This window comes from Equus przewalskii, chromosome 10 (genome assembly GCF_037783145.1).
Source record: "Equus przewalskii isolate Varuska chromosome 10, EquPr2, whole genome shotgun sequence".
NCBI lineage: Eukaryota > Metazoa > Chordata > Mammalia > Perissodactyla > Equidae > Equus > Equus przewalskii.
The window spans coordinates 46,575,641-46,592,628 of NC_091840.1; the positions used below are offsets into that span (position 1 = coordinate 46,575,641).

At 39.1% G+C, this 16,988-nt stretch overlaps 2 protein-coding genes across 8 annotated transcripts in view; both read right to left on the reverse strand.

Annotated features, from left to right (window-relative positions):
• LOC103566591 (olfactory receptor 1A1-like) overlaps positions 1 to 16,988 on the reverse strand; it is a 70,017-nt gene that overhangs the window by 28,987 nt on the left and 24,042 nt on the right. The gene's annotated exons all lie outside the window — the stretch shown is intronic.
• On the reverse strand, positions 14,670 to 15,605 carry LOC103566592 (olfactory receptor 1A1-like). The gene has a single exon (XM_008543038.2). The coding sequence runs from the start codon at positions 15,603 to 15,605 to the stop codon at positions 14,670 to 14,672; it is 936 nt and encodes a 311-aa protein (XP_008541260.2).

Sequence of the window (16,988 nt, forward strand, 5' to 3'; positions counted from 1 at the left end):
CCTCAGCATGGCCTGATAAGCAGTGCCACGTCTACACCTGGGATCTGAACTGGTGAAACTCTGGGCTGCTGCAGGGGAGCACGCGAACTTAACCACTCAGCCATGGGGTTGGCCCCTCTCTATTTCTTCTTGATTCAGCTTTGGAACATTTGATGAATCTAAGAATTTATCCATTTCTTCTAGATTATCCAATTTGTTGGTGTACAGCTTTTCACAGTATTCTCTTATAATGTTTTGTATTTCTGAGGTCTCCATTGTAATTTCTCCTCTTTCATTTCTGATTTGATTTAATTGAGGCTTTTCTCTTATCTTCTTATGAGTCTAGCTGAAGTTTTGTCAATTTTCTTTATCTTTGGAAAGAACCAGCTCTTGGTTTCATTGATTTTTTTCTATTTTTTCTCTATTTCATTTATTTCTGCTCTGATTTTTCTTATTTCTTTCCTTCTACTGATTTTGGATTTTGTTTGTTCTTCTTTTCCCAGGTTCTTTAGGTGCACTATTAGATTGTTTATTTGAGATTTTTCTCGTTGGTTGAGGTAGGCTTGTATTGCTATAAACTTCCCTCTTAGAACTGCTTTTGCTGTATCCCATAAGTTTTGGCATGTCATATTTTCATTTTCTTTCATCTTCAGGTATTTTTTAACTTCTTCTTTGATTTCTTCATTGGCCCAGTAGTTGTTCAGTAGCATTTTGCTTCAAGTACACATATTTGTGGCTTTTCTAGCTTTATTCCTGTAATTGATTTCTAGTTTTATGCCATTGTGATCAGAAAAGATGCTTGTTATTATTTCAATCTTCTTGAATTTATTGAGACTGGTTTCATGGCCCAGTGTGTGATCTATCTTAGAGAATGTTCCATGTGAATTAAAAGAGAATGTGTATTCTGTGTTTTTGTGTGTAATGTTCTATATACATCTACTAAGAACATCTGGTCTAATGTGTCATTTAAGGCCAATGTTTCCTTATTGATTGTCTGTTTGGATGATCTATCCATTGGTGCAAGCAGAGTATTAAACTCCCCTACTATTATTGTGTTGCTGCCTATTTCTCCTTTTGTGTCTGTTAATAATTGCTTTTTATATTTAGGTGCTCCTATGTTGGGTGCATAGATAATTAAAAGTATTATATCCTCTTGTTGGATTGTTCCCTTTATCATTATGTAGTGCCCTTTTGAGTCTCTTGCTACAGATTTTGTTTTAAAGTCTATTTTGTCTGAAATAAGTATTGCTACCCCAGCTTTCTTGTCATTCCCATTTGCAAGAAGTATCTTTTTCTATCCCTTCACTTTCAGTTTGTGAGTGTCTTTGGGTCTGAAGTGTATCTCTTGTATGCTGTACATGTGGGTCTTTTTTTTTTTTTTGTCCAATCAGCCACCTTATGCCTTGCCTTTTTTTGGGGGAGGGGGGGTGAGGAAGATTGTCACCAAGCTAACATCTGTGCCAATCTTCTTCTATTTTGTATGTTTGTATGTGGGATGCTGCCACAGCATGGCTTTATGAGTGATGTGTAGTTCTGTGTCCACAATCCAAACTGGTGAACCCCGGGCCACTGGAGCAGAGTGCATGAACCTAATCACTACACCACCAGGCCAGCCCCCATCCTATGTCTTTTTATTGGAGCATTTAGCCCTTTGACATTTAAAATAGCTATTAGTTAGAATGTAGTTATTGCCATTTTGTTACTTTTTTTCCGGGTGTTTTGGTAGTTCTTCTCTGTTCCTTTCTTCTTCTCTTGCTCTTTTCCCTTGTGGTTTGATACCTTTCTTTAGTATTATATTTTGGTCCCTTTCTCTTCGTTTTTTGTGTATTTCCTATGGTTTCTTGTTTGTGATTACCATGAGGTTCATATTTAATAACCTATGTATATAGCAATCTATTTTAAGTTGATGGTCTCTTAAGTTTGACATCTTGCTAAAAGCTCTAATCTTTTACTTCCCTCCTCCAAAATTTTATGTTTTTGATATCATATCTAATCTCTTTTGCTGTGCGTGTGTACCCACTATCCTCTTATCAGGGAAATAGATAATTTTAGTACTTTTGTTTTGGTCTTCGTATTAGCTTCATAGATGGTTGGTCTGCTACCTTTACTGTATATTTGTCTTTACCAGTGATTTTCTGTTTGTTTTTTTTTTTTTTGTCTTCTTATTCCTATTTTTGGTCCTTTCTTTTCCACTTAAAGAAGTCCCTTTAGCATTTCTGAGAGGGCTGGTTTTTTGGTGATAAACTCCTCTAGTTTTTACCTGTCTGGAAAACTCTTTATCTCTCCTTCCATTGTGAATGATAACCTGGCTGGGTAGAGTAGTCTTGGCTGCAGGTTGTTTCCTTTCAACACATTAAATATATCATTCCACTCTCTTCTAGCCTGTAAGGTTTCTGCTGAGAAGTCAGCTGATAGCCTTATGAGATTTCCTTTGCATGTCACTTGTTGCCTTTCTCTTGTGGCATTTAGGATTCTCTATCTTTAACTTTGGACATTTTAATTATAATGTGTCTTGGTTTGGGCCTCTTTGGGTTTATCTTGTTTGGTGCTCTCTGTGCTTCCTGTACTTGGAAGTTTGTTTCTTTCCTTAGGTTAGGAAAGTTTTCAGCTATTATTTTTTCAAATAGATTCTCTGCCAATTTGTCTCTTGCTTCTCCTTCTGGAACACCTGTAGTATGGGTGTTAGTACACTTGATGTTGTCCCAGAGGTCCCTTAAACTGTCCTCATTCTTTTCAATTCTTTTTTCTCTTATCCATTCAGCTTGGGTGATTTCCTCTAGTCTTTCATCCTGCTTGTTGATCCGTTCTTCTGTAACATCTTCTCTGCTATTGAGTCCCTTTAGTGAATTTTCCATTTCTAGTTTGTGTTCTTCATTTCTGATTGGTTCTTTTTTGGTATTTTCCAATTATTTGTTGAAGTTCTCAGTGAGTTTATTCATTCTTCTTCAAATATCAGTGAACATCTTTATGACTAGTAGTTTATACTCTTTTTCAGGTAGATTGTTTCATTCTTTTTGGGGGGAGTTGGAATGTATTCCTTTGTCTCCTCATTTTTCATCTTTATCTGTGCTTATATATATGTACTAGTGGGTCAGCCACACCTCCCCATCTTGGAGAGGTGGCTTTATGCAAGAGATGCCTTATTAGACCTAGAAGAGTGCTTTCCTTCTTCCCCCAGTTCCAAATATTCCAGGAGTGCCCCCTGTGTGGGTTACATGTGTCCTCCTGTTGTGGCAGGGCTGCTCTTGCTGCAGGTGTCTCGGGAGGCTAGGCTGTCCCCCTGGCCTGCTGATTATAATGCTCAGCTGTGTGTGGCTGCTATGGTCCCTTCAGTCATTTTATTAGGTGTGGGGAGCCCCAGCACAGTTGGCTTCAAGGTATAATAGCACATTCTTGTTGCAGTTTTTCCATTAAGTGAGTAGACCCCCATTGGTTGGTTGCTAGGCTCAGGAGCTGAAAGTTGCTATAGCCCTCTAGCCTGCAAGGCTATTGTATCTCTCTCAGGATTGCAGCTGAGTGGAGCTGGCCCCAGGCGTGGCAACACACAAGTGTTTCAAGCTTTGGAAGGTGATATAAAGTACTGGGACAATTGGATATCCATACATAAAAAGTAACACAGAAAAACAATCCTTAATGACTTAATTGTGAAAAGCAAAACTTCAAAAACTTTAGAACAAAATATGTTTACTATATTAGGGTAGGAAGTGATTTCTTAATCCAGGCACAAATGCACAATGCAAAAGAAAAAATATAAAATTTGACTACTTGAAAAAGAAAATATTTGTATGAAACAGACACCATAAGGAAAGGGGAAAGACAAGTCATGGACTGGAAGATGTACGTGCTGTGCACATAATCAATAAAGGTTTAGTATACAGAATATAGAAAAGTCCTGCACTCTAATAATAAAAAGACCAAAAACTCAGTACAAAGTAAAGGCATCAGGCTCGAATAGACAAGTCATAGGAGAAGAAACTGGTGTGACCAATAATCAAAAGAAAAGACGCTCAATCAAATTAAAGCAAAATTCAGTTTAACATCCTTTGTCTTCAAGCAAGTGTAAAGTCTGACAATTTCAAGTGTAGAGAAAAAAGGGAAAAATTAATATGATCATTTGGAGAACAATTACTCATATCTAGGAAAGGTGAAAATTCTTACACCCTTAGCTGACTCAGCAATTCCACTTCTTGATTGAACCCTAAAGAAACTCTAACACATGTGTTCCAGAAAACACTCAAAGGAAGTACATTGTCATACAGAAAACTTAAAAGTGGAGAAGGGATTTGTGATGTTTTCTTATTGTTTAATTATGCAAAACAGTTAAAAAGAATGTATTCACATGAAATGGTTTTGAAAAATAATAGTGTAACAGAGAAAAGCAATTTTCTGGAAGATATATGATGTATTGCAAAATGTATGAAAATTTTAACATACAAAATAATATATGCATGGGTATAAAAGTATGAATCCTGAATGGGAGTACACTATCCATTCTAGAACAGCAATTTTCTCTGAGATGAGAGTGGGAAAAATAGATTTTGGATGGAATCAGAGAGAGTTTCAAGTGTGTCTGTCTTATTTATTTCCTTAAGAAGTTTGGAGCAACTATGACCTAATGTTCCATTTGTTAAATCTAGATGAAGAGTTTTTTGTTATGTTATTATATTTGCCTTTCTAATTTTTAACAACATTATCATAAAAAGTTAAATTTAACATAAAGATTTCACAGGTTTGGTGATCACTGGTTCCAGAGTGTGACCATGAGCCACAAGTCCATTTTTACTAAAGATAGGAGATAATATTGTTTGTGAACAGGTGGGAAAAACCAGAAGTTAACACTGGGAAGAGCAATCTTAGGCCGTATATCAAGCTAAGAGAGAAAAGTACAATGGAAAAAAGAATCAGGGTAGTGGAAGCACAATACCGAGTGGACGCAAGTAGGTTTTGTTTTTAGCACTATTTTGCTAATGTTATTTAATTGTACATTGCTACCCTGTCCAACCCATTTATTTTGTGTACACCTGCTCTTTGACCCAATGGTGATCTCCAGCCTCTTAAGCTTTATATGGCATCTCAGATAGCTAGCCCACTTCCAGCACTTTCATCTCTCACCAGGGTGCACCCCATGATTGTGCATTCTTCCAATAAAACCTCAACCCTAAGACAATATGTCTGCTTTCATTTCCTTCTTCCTGTGTAGCCAAGGAAGTGAAGAAGTCACACAAATGTGGGGCTAGAATTTATAATGCTCTATTCCATTTGGACCCTCAGTATGTTTTAGCAAGCATCCCTTTCCCCATTATCCACGGCAGTCCACCCGAACCTTTGCCATTCTCCACAAACCCACCATGCATCCTAATCAACACTCTCCCAGAAACCTATCACATCCCTCTTCACTGAGAACCTTAAACCCATAAGGAAGTATTCTCTCAATATTTGACCCTGCGTATCATTTCCATATATCTACTTCCATCCTGTTCTTTTACCCAGACTTGGAAAAAGAGCACTCATGCATCCAATATGTCCACATCCTTATTCTCTTCTGTTTCCTCAGCAATATAACTCCACCATTCTTTCAGTTGCAGTATTTTCTCTCTCCAATACCTACCTCAACACCAGCTCCTTCCCATTAAATGGTAAACATACTGTAGTCTCTTTACTCATTCAATGAATGATCCTCAATCCTGTAATTCTTTTTACCCACCACTCCATTTCTTATCAATGTTCTTTCTTTCTCAGGCAGGCTTCTTTATAGATATGTCTGCTTACTGGACCCCAAAGTGTATTTATAATATGGAAATGTGTTTGTGTGTATTCTTTAAATCACTCACTGTATACCCATCACCTAACAGATGAAGTCCAAATCCATTTCATGGAGAAAACACAAGTACAAAGAATTCAAAAATGGAGGAGAATGTCAGGCATAAATGTATTATATATCTGTCTTAGGAGAACAGGATACAGAGGGAAGATCAGTCTGGAAAAGAAGTTTGGGTTTATATGTGGAGGATTGTGAAGCAATGCAAGAACTTTGTTCTGTCTTCCTTAGTAAATAAGAATCAGTATGGTGGATGTGGGTTGTACTAACTCATCCTAGTAATAGACATATGTAATCTTTTGTTTAACGTAAATATAAATATTTGGACATTTTAGGGGCATTAGCTTGCATGCCCCTTTAATGGCCATGTGTCCTTGAAGCTTCTTATCTGGGCTATGCGCCAACACTCATCATGATAGCAGTACTGGGCTTGGCCGACCCAGCTGCTTTCTCATAGGATAATTGGCACCAAGGCCCTCAAGGTCTCAAGGAGGGAGGGGGGCTCTGGTCCTCGGAATGCAGGTCATACAGGGATGACCCCCCTTGACAAGTATGCAGTCTATGTTCCTCTGCCTACGTAAGCACACTTCTCTCAGGGGGCAGTAGCAGCATAAAAATCTACGTCCAGCTGGCTACCATGGGACGCTCTCCCTGTAAGTAAGCTCCAATAAACCTATATGTGTCATTTTCAGTCTCCAGGTTGTTTCTTTGGGCTCTCGGCACGATACCCCACTGCCCTAGCCCAGCTGGGGTTGTGGCCTTACGGACACTTAAATAAAGTGACTGATCAATAGGGCAACATTTTGGAGTAACAATCTGGTACATCCCAAACATATGGCAATAAAATAAAAGAGTTAAAAAATGTAAGAAAAGTAGCACCAGAAAAGGATAAGAGGTTGGTATAATCACTACAGGAACTAAAGAAATAGGAAACACAGGAAGGCAGTTTGTGAGCACAGGGACTTGAGGATGGCGATCCATACTACGAGAGGGTGGCGTTATCATGGGGAGAGAGGATTTCTGTAGAAACCCTGGAGAAAGAGGTGAAAGAAACTTGCACTCCCAGTAAGAGGAGCAGGAGGTGCAGCATGGTGAATGCTAGAGGCAGAGTGAGAGCCTTGAGTTCACTGGGAAGACACCAGGAGTCCAGGCAATGCTGACCACTAAAACACTTTCCCTGGGAAGTGTTTGTGTTCTGAGAATTCCAGCACATGAGAATGACAGTGTGGAGGACAAGTTTTCAGGGATGAATGAGGCCAAATGCCTTCCCTTAGCATCAAGGAAAGCAGACAATACCAAAAAAATGTCCTGTAAGTGCTTTGAGTCTCCCTGATACTTCAGTCCACCAGTGCTCTGACAATGAAATAACAGCATTTTCTGAAAGGGCCTGTTAGCATGAACCACTGAATGTGAGAGTACAAAGTGGATTTGTAGCTCCTCTCTAAGGCAGTGGGCTGTGTGAATGCCTACGCGCACACACACACACACACACACACACACACACAACATATAACACACTAAATTGCAAGAGTTAGGGAGAACTCTGGCTTGAAAACACCAAATCAGAACTACCCCTTCCTGATCCTCTTCTCAAGGACAAGAACCCAAGGATAACCATTTTTCTGAAGGAGAGAGTTCCTTCTCTCTCTCTCTCTACTTGATTTTAAGAACTCAGATTCTGGATTCAGGCTGAAGTGTGAGCTCTAGTTTTGCCCCTATCTCTCTGTGTGACTTTAGGCAATTCAATTAACCATTTTTTTCATCTGATAAAATTGTTACCAGCTCTTAGTTAATATCAGCCCTGATATTGGTTCCCCTACAGTAACCCCAGCGTATATGGATTAAAACTAAAAGCACACATTTCCAGCTCCCTGGTTCTTTAGTTACACTCATATGTAAATGCTTGTTTCTTTAACCTCTGACTCCCTGAGCTATAGAGCCAAATAGAAGTTACAGATTGTTGAAGTCCAGATGACCTAATGCTGGGCTCCCAGTAAAGTTGTGGCTAGTCACAGGACCTTGATGTTTTTACTGAGAACCTATTGTCCAGAGAATATCAAGAAACTGAAGCTTCCCAGGCCCAACTCCTTGGCTTCCTGACGTCAGAGTCTGCCTTCCACCATGGAGATAAACAGCCAAGGACACTTATCTGAGAAATCCTTTGTCTCCTCTGCTGGAAACAGAACCAGACATTGGCTGATGGGAAAATGCTGACCAAGAAGTCTATGGTTCCTCTCCTCTACCTGAAACCCCGAATAAAAACCCCTACCAATTTCTTAATGGGGAGCAAGAAACTTTTGGGGCACTGGCCCTTTGCTTTGCTCCCTTTGCCTGGCAAAGTAAAGCCTTTCCTTTTTCTCCCAAGACTCCATTCTCATTATTTGGATTGGCGTAGGAATCAGAGACCAAACTTTTGGTAACAAAATGGAGAAATAATTCTACTTATCTCTTGGGAGTTTTGTGGAGGTCAAAGGAAATAATGCAGGTAGCACAGTTATTGGCTATTTATCCCTTGATGTCAATGTCATAAAGACTCTTTTCTCCAGCATCCACAATTCCTACCTGGCGAGTTAGCTAAGATGCTTTCAAAAAGGGTCCTGGTCCTGTAGCCTTCACTCCTCCTCCACAAATGTCAAGTTTATAGCCAGCTGGTCAAGACCTGTTAATGCTCCTTTTGCAGGGCAGGCATGCTGGAGAAAGTTCCAGGAATAAGTCCGGGAGAATGACCCTCCTGTCACTGTTTCTGAGGCAGAGGAGACAGGACTGGGATGGTTTATAAAGAGAAGCCCTCAGTTTCCCAACCATGGAGCAGAAGAGGCAGAAGTGTCTGTCCTGGGTGGGGCATGAAGTTGAGGAATCTAATTTCCTCCTCAAGGAAGTAGAACTTGTTATAGAGAAAACTGTGAATTATTCAGCAGGTTCTAAAGTCCTGAAGCATGACTCTCCCTTGACCCAATTCAGGTCAAAGTCAGAGCTATTGTTGAGACCTGTTGACATACTCCTATAGCTGTGCCCTGAGGGGACAGAGTGATTCTCAAGAGTAGTAGTCCCTAGAGTTCTTTTTTGGAAGAAAGGATGGGCAAGAGGTTTTCCGAGAGAGTATGTCTGTGGGGCCCAAGTCCTGGGATGGTCCATTTTAGTCTCTTTGTTGGGATGTGGACCCCTCTACTCTGCTGTTCAGCACAAACTTGCAACAACTCCTTGGGTTGCAAGGACTGTGCTACAGCTCAGCTCCTTCATTCTTCCAGGCTATGCTAAAGCCTTTCTGGTGTTAAGTGTGACAAAGGAAAAGAATTATATTTTGTCTTTCCTCTAGCATTTGACTTGGGCAGCATTTGACTTATGATGGGAGTTATACTTTCTTTATCCACCACATTGATGGCAGGTCTTGTACTTTTCCAGATTCTTAGAGAAGAAAAGTGCCTTGATGTTATCTAGTCCACTTCATCTTTGTGTCACATTTGTAACAGCCCTGATTAATGGCCATTATCCTATGACTGTAGCAATGAGGTCACTTCCTTTCTGTGGAGGACCATGGTGAAGACTGTGATCTCTGGCTGGGTGTCAATCCAGGCTCTACCTCTTACTGCTGTAACTTGCCTCAGAAAATTATTTAACAGACTTACCTATCTCTAAAATAGGAGTAATAATAATAATAACAACATCATTCATAAACTTATTATGAGGATTGAATGAATTAATATGGAAAAAGTCCTTAAAACTGAGCCTAGAACACAATTAGCACTTAGCAAATGTTAATTGTTATTTTATTAAATTCTACTCATGTAGTCATTTGACAACTGTCCCAAATCTCTTATCAGAGGCTACACAAGGTAGATATTGAAACAGCATTTGTTTAATTACAATATCCTTTATACACGTTTCAGGTTATACATCCTATCTGTTCTGTTACTTGCTCTGTGATCTTATAATGCTCCAGTGTCCAGGACATGGGCTCTCAGACACGGATAAGGTGACATCCCTTGATAATATTTGCTTAGTAATCACATTTTGTTCTTGGTGTAGTTCTCACAATCTCTTATCATATCCAAGTTTTATTTACCGAATACCATTAGAGACAAGGAATTTTACAATGATATATAAGAAAGCTTTGAAGAAAATGATGCCTTAACATTCAAACATTTGCAAATATTTTCTGTGGAAAGTGACTACAGCTTTCTTAATGTATCAAAGGAGTCTCTGACCTTCTCCTCCCTCCCAAAGAGGAAAACTTCTGGTTGGTGAAAGGGGCTAAGTTTAATAGTCTCTTGGCAAATTCTAGGCTTAGTTAAATCCCACCTCTGTTAAAGACATTTTTTAAAAGTCTACGAAATATATTTTCAGAGTAAGAGAAAGGGAGTAACACCTTAAGTACTTGGAAGAAAAACTTATACTTGAAAGCTATTTAAGAAAAATTTTTTAGAAATGTTAACTTTTTCGTGTTACTAAGATATCAAAAAAAGGAGACAGTATAAATGAAAACAAATTTAGATGAAAATGAAATTGACTTTAAAATACCAGACAGAAATGCATAAAGAGCAGAAACTATTTTAATTGACATTTTAGATAGAATTGACGTCAGAAAAATAAATTCATAAGAAAAGTAAGAGGAAAAAAATTATCTCATAGAAAAGAAGCCCAAAAATTCTATCAGCAGATATCTCAGCAAAGAACTTGCAGGCCAGGAAAGAAGGGGATGATATATTCAAAGTGCTGAAAGAAACTGGCGACCAAGAATACCTTACCCAGTAAAGCTGTCCTTTGGAAAGGAATGTGAGATAAAGACTTCCCCTAACAAACAGAAGCTGAGAGAGTCTATCACCACTAGACCTGCTTTGCAAGAAATGCTGAAAGAAGTTCTTCAAGCTGAAATGAAAGGTCACTAATTAGTAACATAAAAACATGAAAATACACAACATACTAGTAAAGATAAGCATATTGTTAGATTCAGAAAACTCTAATTGTATGTGGTGGTATGGTGACCACTTAACATAGTTAAAGAACAAGAGTATTAAGAACAGCTATAGGTAAAACAATTGGTTAGTGGATACATAATATAAAAAGAGGTAAATTGTGACGTCAAAAACATAAAGGGGAGGAGTAAAAGAGTAAAATTTTTGTATGTGATTTAAGTTTTTTTTTATCAACAAAAAATAGACAGTTACATTTATAAGCTGTCTTGTGTAAGCTTTATGGTAACCACAAAGTAAAAGTTTACTGTAGATTCACAAAAGATAAAGAGAAGGGAATAAAACCATACCAGAATGGAAAATCATCAGTTGACAGAAGAAGGCAGCAAGGAGGAAGAAAGGAACAAGAGACCTACAAAACATCTAGGAAACAATCAGTAAGACGGCATTAGTAAGTCCTTACCTATCAAAATTACTCTAAATGTAAATGGGTTGCATTCTCCAATCTAAAGAAATACAGTGGCTTAATGGGCAAAAAAACAAGATCCAACTATATGCTGCCTACAGAGATTCACTTTAGTTTAAGGACATGCACAGGTTCAAAGTAAAGAGATAGAAAGGATAATCCATGTGAGTGGAAAGCAAAAGAGCGTAGAGGTAGCTATACTTATACAGAAGAATAGACTTGAAACCAAAAATGGTAACAAGACCCAATGTCACTATATAATTACAAGGAAGTTAATTCATTAAGAAGACATAACAATCATAAATAAATACACACTCAACATTGGAGCACCTAAATATATAAATCAAATACCAATAGATCTGAAAGGAGGAATAGACAACAATGCAATAATAGTAAGGAATTTCAATACCCCACTTTCAACAATGGATGGATCAACCAGAAAGTCACCAAAGAAGGTTTGGACTTGAAACATACTTTAAATCAAGTAGACATAATAGAAATACACAGACCATTCCATCCAACTGCAGCAGAATACACATTATTCTCAATGCACATGGAAAATTCTCCAGGATAGATCATGTGATTGGTCACAAAACAAGTCTTAGAAAATTTTAAAAGATTGAAATCATACCAAGTATCTTTTATGACCACAATGGTATAAAACTAGAATTGAATACCAAGAGAAAAGCTGGAAAGTTCACAAATACATGGAAAGTAAATAACACACTTCTGAACAACTGATGGATCCAATAAGAAATAAAAAAGAAGTGTAAAATATATTTGAAACAAATAAAAATGAAAATGTAACACATCAAAACCTAAGGGATGTTGCAAAAGCAGTTCAAAGTGAGAAATTTATAGCAATAAACACCTACATTAAGAAAAAAATGAAGATATCAAATAATAACCTAACTTTACTCCTCATGAAACTGATAAAGGACAACAAACTAAGCTCAAAGTTAATAGAGGAAGGAAATAACAAAGATCAGAGCAGAAGTAAATAGAAACTAAAACAAAAAAACAGAAAGAAAAGAACAATGAAAGTAAGAGTCACTTCTTGAAAAGATCAACAATAAAGCTAGGGACAAAAAGGAAAAAGAAATGAAAATTATTTTAATAGCATAGTTAGTTTAACCCAATATTCCAAATTACTATTATTTTAACATGCAATCAGAATTTTAAGAGAGTATTGAGATATTTTATAATATTTAAAATCCAGAGTGTAATTTACACTTACAATACATTTCAACTTGGACTAGCACATTTCAAGAGTTCTATAGCCACACATGGAAACTTTTACTTTGTGGTTACCATAAGGCATACTTGGAGTAGCTATAGGTTCAGATCCTGGCACTGATTGAACAAGGACAAAAGCCCCTATATTTGGGTTTTTATGACTCATGGGCAGTGGCCATTAGCCTAGCCATGTGATCAGGCAGTATGATGTTGGAAACCTGGCTTACTAAATGAATGCCCATATGGGGCACAGAACTATGGAAATCACTGTAGGAATTTGAGGGGCACATTAAAGTAAGACATGTTGATGTCCATTGGAACTCCTTTCCAGGTTTGAAAGGTGATTGGAATTACAAGCAGATATCCCCATGTCCCCACCTGAGACAATCACCTGGATCCATGAAATGAGTGGACTTGTGGTATTGCAGCAATGCAGAAATGGGCTGAATCTGGACCTATTCCTCTTGCACCTCCTAAAGCACTAAATGCCAGTAAGAACTGTTCTGTCTGCAAGCAAGAGACAGAGACCACATATGGCCACGTGGCAAATTCTCTTGGGGGGAAAACCCTGATCATACCTGGCAAGTGGGACTGATGCTGGTAGCCCTTGGGGGCTACAAATGGGTCTTGACAGGAATAGGCACTGACTCTAGACTAGGCTTTGCTTATCTGGTGGTAGACGCAAATGCTGAGTGCTATAAAAGAACTGGAAGAGAAGCTATTACACCATTTTGGATGGCTAACAATTATTTCTTCAGACAAGGAACTGACTTTGCAGCCCATAATGTCCAACAATGGGGAGAGAGAGAGCGCCTCCTCAGAGTACCAGTTTGAGAGAGAAATGGAATGGGCAATTCAAACATTGGTCATCTAAAATGGAGGGAGATAAAGGCATAAAAAGATGGCGTACAGGCCCTCATGAGTGTGTGCTCATACCCAATATGAAGATGAATGAGGCTAAAGGAGTGTCCCCACTGGATAGGTTTCTGTTTTTCCAGTGGCTCTGGGGAAGAGGAGGTGGGGAAGGATGTTGTTATGACTGCAATTCTTGCCAAAGGAGGAGTACAGTTATAATGACTCTACTTTTCTTTCTTTCCCACATTGCCTTGATTTTTCCCCCTACTTGATGCAGTGGTCACAGGACCAGTGATGCAGCTACAAGGCCTGGAGACAGGGATAATTCCTATGCAAGAAACTGTAACTATGCTTTTGAATCTTAAGTCAGAATTCCTAAGGCCTGATAGGGTGGATTGTACTTTGATCTCATCTGGCAAAGTTAATTGCCTAGTGGTCAGTACAGCTCATTTGTTCTGTACCTATGCAACCTTACCTTACCTGAATAGAAGTGGACTGAGGGGGTGATATTGAACCTGAAGTGAGTTCGCTCACCCATTGCACAGCAAGCCAATCTCTGACACTGGGGGTAGTGAAAGAAAGTAGGAATTTTATTATTGCACAGCACTGAGCAAGGAGAGAGGGCAGCTAAGGCTGAAATCTCAAACTCCCTGAAAAGCTAAAAGGAATGGTTTTTATTTGGGGTTTTAGGTAGGGGCTTTCCCACCAGCCCATCTTTGGCCTTGAGACTATTTGCAGAGAGGAGGGAGCCTGTGACCTTGCTGGTCAGCAGCTTCCCCACCAGCTGGTATCTCTTTGCGGGGAGGAGATAATGGATCCAGGTGCTTGTCCTTGGCGGTGTCTGTCTCCATGGATGATAGTGGATTCTGGAGCCAGGAAGCCAGGGAGCAAGCAGGGAATGAGTGTTTTGGTTTTAACCCCATATATGCTGGGTTTAATGTAGGGAAACTGATATCAGGGTTGGTATCAGGGAAGGGAATATTAGACTAGTATAGCTGCCTATAGTCTCGACTAGCACAGTGGCTTAACCTAATGTCCCTTCCAAAGGTGGAAAAGTTAGAGTCTAAGGGAGACGGGGAATATTGGCTGAGGGAAACAGAATGAATAAATGAAGTAAAGGAAATCCACTATTACATTAACACCTTGAAAGTGGCTGTGGCCTCTCCAAAATGTCATCAAAAGATGATATTGCCTCTTTGCTCAATTATACGAGATGCCTGAAAGGGTGAAGCCATATATTGCTGACACCACTTATGCTTTTGGATCTGACAAGAATGAATGGAAGCCTGCAGAACTGAGTGGTCTTACCCTGTGAGATCAAAGGTTGTTTATTGGAGAGGGAGGACATTTGGGCTGGATTTTCAAATGCATTCTAATTGATGACCGAAATCTACACAGTATGAGGCTATGAGGAGATTCCCCTGTGGAAGAGCTTTCCCAGGGCAGCCTTCATGTCCCGATTTCTCAGACTATAAATGAAAGGATTTAACATTGGGGTCACTGCCATGTACATCACAGTTATCAGTGCATCCTTTAGGCTGTAACTAGTCAGAGGGCGGAAATACATTCCCATGACTGTCCCGTAATACAAAGAAACAACTGTGAGGTGAGAACCACAGGTAGAGAAGGCTTTCAGCACACCCTTGGTGGATGGAACCCGTAAGACTGTGGAAAAGACTCGAACATAGGAGATGATGATGCATAGTAATGGCATGGAGAAAACACCAACCCCTACATACATCATCTTCAAATTGAAGTAGATGTCAGTACAGGATAGCTTGAGCAAAAAAGCCATGTCACAGTAGAAGTTGGCCACTTCCTGGTGTCCACAGAAGGATAGCTTAGCTGTGAGCAGGGTTTGGGGGAGGGCATTGGCATTTCCAACCACCCAAGACCGAACAACTAGTAGAGCACAACACCATGGGTTCATAATTGTTGTGTAATGAAGCGGGCGGCTAATGGCCACCGCACGATCATATGCCATTGCTGCCAGGATATAGCTATCTGTGTTACCCAACGCAATCATAAAATACATCTGTGTTAGGCATCCTCCAAAGGAGATGACTTTGGTGCCCAAAATATGGTTGGCCAGCATCTTAGGGAGTGTTACAGAGGAGAAGAAGATGTCAACAAAGGAGAGGTTGGCAAGGAAAAAATACATGGGATTGTGAAGACGAATGTCAGAATGAATGGCCAAGATGATGACCAAGTTACCAATCAATGTGATGGGATAAATTAACAGGAAGAGGATGAAGAAGAAATCTTCCTGTTCTTGATGACCACTAACTCCCAAGAGGATGAAATCCATGTTAGAAGACTGGTTGTCTTCTTTCATGGACATTTCTGCTGAAAAGCAAAGAGGAAACCAGAATTATTAGTGAAGTGCTGTGTGTAATGATCTTCCTAAACCACCACTTGTGACTCCTGTGGTGGCTGTGTCTATACTTGGATTTACTAAATCCAGAGATACCCAAGATACATTGAATATCCAGAGATACACTGGGGGAAAAATCCCTGTTGGCCAGTGGGACTAGTTGACAACCAGCCCTGGGCACTCATGTCTAAGAAGAGAGCAATCTTAAATCACAGGTGTCCATCTTCTCCAATCCCAGCACAATCACCCTAACTTTTAGAATTTAATCATTTAACAAATAATTAAAGATCATATTCAACATGGTAGAAACTTTGTTAGGTGATGTGGAAAAATACAGTTTATTCATTCATTTATTTACATATGTCATATGTAAATATGTCATAGTCTTTGCTCTCAAGCACGTTGCAACTTAATGGAGAAGTCTAAATCACACACTAATTTTATTACACATGAAAAAGAAAGGACAGTATTTAGGGGTCTTTGAAAAAACACTCCAATGCAAAGGATGGTCAGTACAAGGAACACCCTGGATAGTTAGAAATTGTTCCACTGACCAAACTCAGAAGAAGCCCAGAGCCCAGGAGTTAACAAGTGTCTACACTGGCATCAGAAGTTTGTAAATCACCAAGACTACTGGGATTAGTTTGTAGCAAAACAAGATTGGTGTCTACTCCCAGGTATCCTATATTTTAAAGTAGATATTCACCACCTTCTTGGATAGGTTTCATCCCTATTCAAAACTCTTAAATATATGTAATCGTAATGTTTTTCTCTTCCACCTTATCTTAACACTCTTTATTATTTCCTTTGGTGACTCATCCAACTCCATCATGCCTTCATCTGCTGCTTAGTAGACTCTCAGGTCTACTTCTATAGGCTTGATCTCCTTTCCCATATTTCCACATTCGGTCATCTTGTCAACATGTCTGGCCTCATATTCTTCACATCCAACCTAAGTAGACAGCAAGCTCTTTTGAGAAAAACACTTGTATCTTGCTGATTTTATCTCCCTTACTTGGGTTATTTGGAATATTGTTCATTTTATGCACCAATAAGTTTGCACTAAATAGTTTGAATACATCCATGTTTATTACATGGGTTCCCTGCATGTGAGATGCTAACAGGCACTATCACCTCTACATCTGATCTTGTTGATTTTTCATTTTAAATAATTCATACATACATTTTGAACTTATTGTCTCAGTGCTTTATCTTTGACTACCATCATTTTCTACCTGAAATATTGCAAGGCTCCCTTAACTGCTTCACTACCGATTCCCTCCTTTCATCCATCTTGATTCTGAGGCATACTAATTGTGGCAGAGACTACTAGCATCTCACCCAAATCCA